This window comes from Orycteropus afer, unplaced genomic scaffold (genome assembly GCF_000298275.1).
Source record: "Orycteropus afer afer isolate SDZICR_OR568_19922 unplaced genomic scaffold, OryAfe1.0 scaffold00857, whole genome shotgun sequence".
In the NCBI taxonomy this organism is placed as follows: Eukaryota; Metazoa; Chordata; class Mammalia; order Tubulidentata; family Orycteropodidae; genus Orycteropus; species Orycteropus afer.
In genome coordinates, this window is record NW_006922444.1 from 515,574 (window position 1) to 518,114 (window position 2,541).

The 2,541-nt window shown below is 40.2% G+C and overlaps 1 protein-coding gene across 1 annotated transcript; it reads left to right on the forward strand.

The window, feature by feature from the left end:
* Positions 1–439: 439 nt before the first annotated feature.
* On the forward strand, positions 440–1,348 carry LOC103212136 (olfactory receptor 140). Its single transcript, XM_007958135.1, has one exon. The coding sequence runs from the start codon at positions 440–442 to the stop codon at positions 1,346–1,348; it is 909 nt and encodes a 302-aa protein (XP_007956326.1).
* Positions 1,349–2,541: the final 1,193 nt, after the last annotated feature.

Here is a 2,541-nt window from a genome sequence, read left to right on the forward strand (position 1 = left end):
TGGGATCATGCAATATCTGCACTTTTGAAATCGATTTGTAAGAAAGTGTCCTGAATGAAAAGAAGAATTTTTGGTGTAGTAGAAATTTGGAAGTAACGTAAATGTCAAACTACACTTGTTCATAAATCAGTAAATCATAGTGTAGTTAGTTTATGGTCCATCATATAAAAGATTATTAAATTAAAAATATTAAATATAATGTTAGCAAACCCTACAAACAACATGGAAAGCAAAATGGAAAGTGCTTATGGTATATTGTAAGTAAAAATCAGAACACAACATTGTATGCTATAGTTATAATTATCAAAAGCTTTATCTTTGCTGACAATGAACTGGAAGTGAAAACAGAAAAATGCGTCTCTTTGAGACATTAACAAAATTTTCTTGGGACCCTAGGTAAATCTCTTTTCAGCCAAGTCCTCGCTGCAGCTCAGAGTTCATGGATAGCCCACGAAACATCACAGAATTTTTCATGCTGGGACTCTCACAGAACCCTGAGGTGCAGAGGGTTTTATTTGTGTTCTTTGTGATGGTGTACCTGGTCTCTGTTGGGGGCAACCTACTTATCATGATCACTATTATTTACAGCTCCACCTTGAGCTCCCCTATGTACTTTTTCCTGTCATATTTGTCCTTTATTGATACTTGCTATTCCTCATGTATGACCCCCAAACTCATTGCTGATTCCATGTATGAGGGGAGAGCCATCTCTTTTGAAGGTTGTATGGCTCAATTCTTTGTTGCCCATTTATTGGGAGGAACTGAGATCATCTTGCTCACAGTGATGGCTTTTGACCGATATGTGGCCATCTGTAAACCCCTGCACTACACAACCATCATGACCAGGCATCTCTGTGGCCTACTTGTGGGGGTGGCCTGGCTGGGGGGCTTTCTACATTCATTGGTTCAGCTTCTTCTTGTCCTTCAGTTGCCCTTCTGTGGGCCCAATGTGATCAATCACTTTGTCTGTGACTTGTACCCCTTGCTGGAACTTGCCTGCACCAACACATATGTCATCGGCCTGCTAGTAGTCGCCAACAGTGGAGTGATCTGCCTGCTGAACTTCCTGATGCTGGCTGCCTCCTACATTGTCATCCTGCGCTCCCTAAGGTCCCACAGTGCAGAGGGGAGGCGCAAAGCGCTCTCCACCTGTGGGGCCCACTTCACTGTGGTTGCCTTGTTCTTTGTGCCTTGTATATTTATTTACATGAGGCCATCGTCTACTTTGTCCGTAGACAAAATAGTAGCTGTGTTTTATTGTATTCTGACACCCATGTTCAACCCCCTGATTTATACTCTGAGAAATGCAGAGGTGAAAAATGCAATGAGAAATCTCTGGAAAAAATGAGCAATGTAGGATGGAGGACATATGGTACAAGAGAGAAATAAATTACTCCAACCATTCTTGGTAAGAATACATATTGTCATGATAGAGCTGAAATATCATCAAAAGTTTCCAGAATAAAATTCATTGGATTGTTTGAATTTATATCTAATCTGCTAATGTCCTAAATTATCAACCAGACGAATGATTATATGTCATTTTAATTTCTTTTTAACAGTTTGTCTTAATCTACAGAACGTGGAAGTACTGCTACTCCTCCTTTACCTGCATTTGAAACGGAGCCTCCATCAGCCTGGTTCACTGAGTGTCTAGGATGAGGAGAAACCTCTTGCTGATATATGTTGACCATGTAATCTGAACAAAATCAGATTTTGGTTGTGTTAAGCCAATGAGATTTATGGTTGGTTTTTATTGCACCTAGTTTATCCAGACTGAATGCTTGATACACAAAGCCCTCCATCATGTCCTCTCCTACTGTTTCAATCTCTGTCTCACCCATCTCTTGTCGTTGTTAAGTGTTGGCAAGTCATTTCCAAATCATAGTGACCTCACATAATAGAGTAGAATTGCCTCAAGGGGTTTTCTTGGCTGTAATATTTATGAAAGCAGATCACTGAGTTTTTCTCCCACACAATCTGTGGGTAGGTTTGAACCATCAACCTTTCAGTAAGCAGCTGAGTGCTTAACCAGGTCTCTTCTCCAATATACATCCATGTTGAAAAGAATGGTAGTTGAATACTGAATGAATGTGGGGTAACTTCATTCTGGTATGTCTTGTGTACATTAGCCCCCAAACCAACCAACCAACCAAGCAACCAAAAACCCGAATCCATTGCCACCCAGTCAATTCCAACCCATAGAGACCTTGTAGGACAGAGTTGACTGTAACAAGAGTGTAAATCTTTACAGAAGCAGACTGCTTCATCTTTCTCCTGTGGAGCAGCTGGTGGGTTCAAACTGTCAACCTTCTGGTTAGCAGCCTGTGGCAAAAAATCATCTATATATTAATTTTGTTTGATGTTTTACTACCTATAATTAAAACAATTAGTATGACTCACATCATCATTTTTCATAGGCTAAAGTTTCTGAACTGTGGCAAATTATTTCTTTATTTACATAAGGACAAAGGTGCTCTGGGGGCATATTAGGTAAGGCATTTGGCTGCTAACCAGAAGGTCAGTTGTTCAAACCCACCA

Excerpts from the sequence above, each read along its gene's own strand:
- LOC103212136 (XM_007958135.1), top strand. The coding sequence starts at position 440 with ATGGATAGCCCACGAAACATCACAGAATTTTTCATGCTGGGACTCTCA.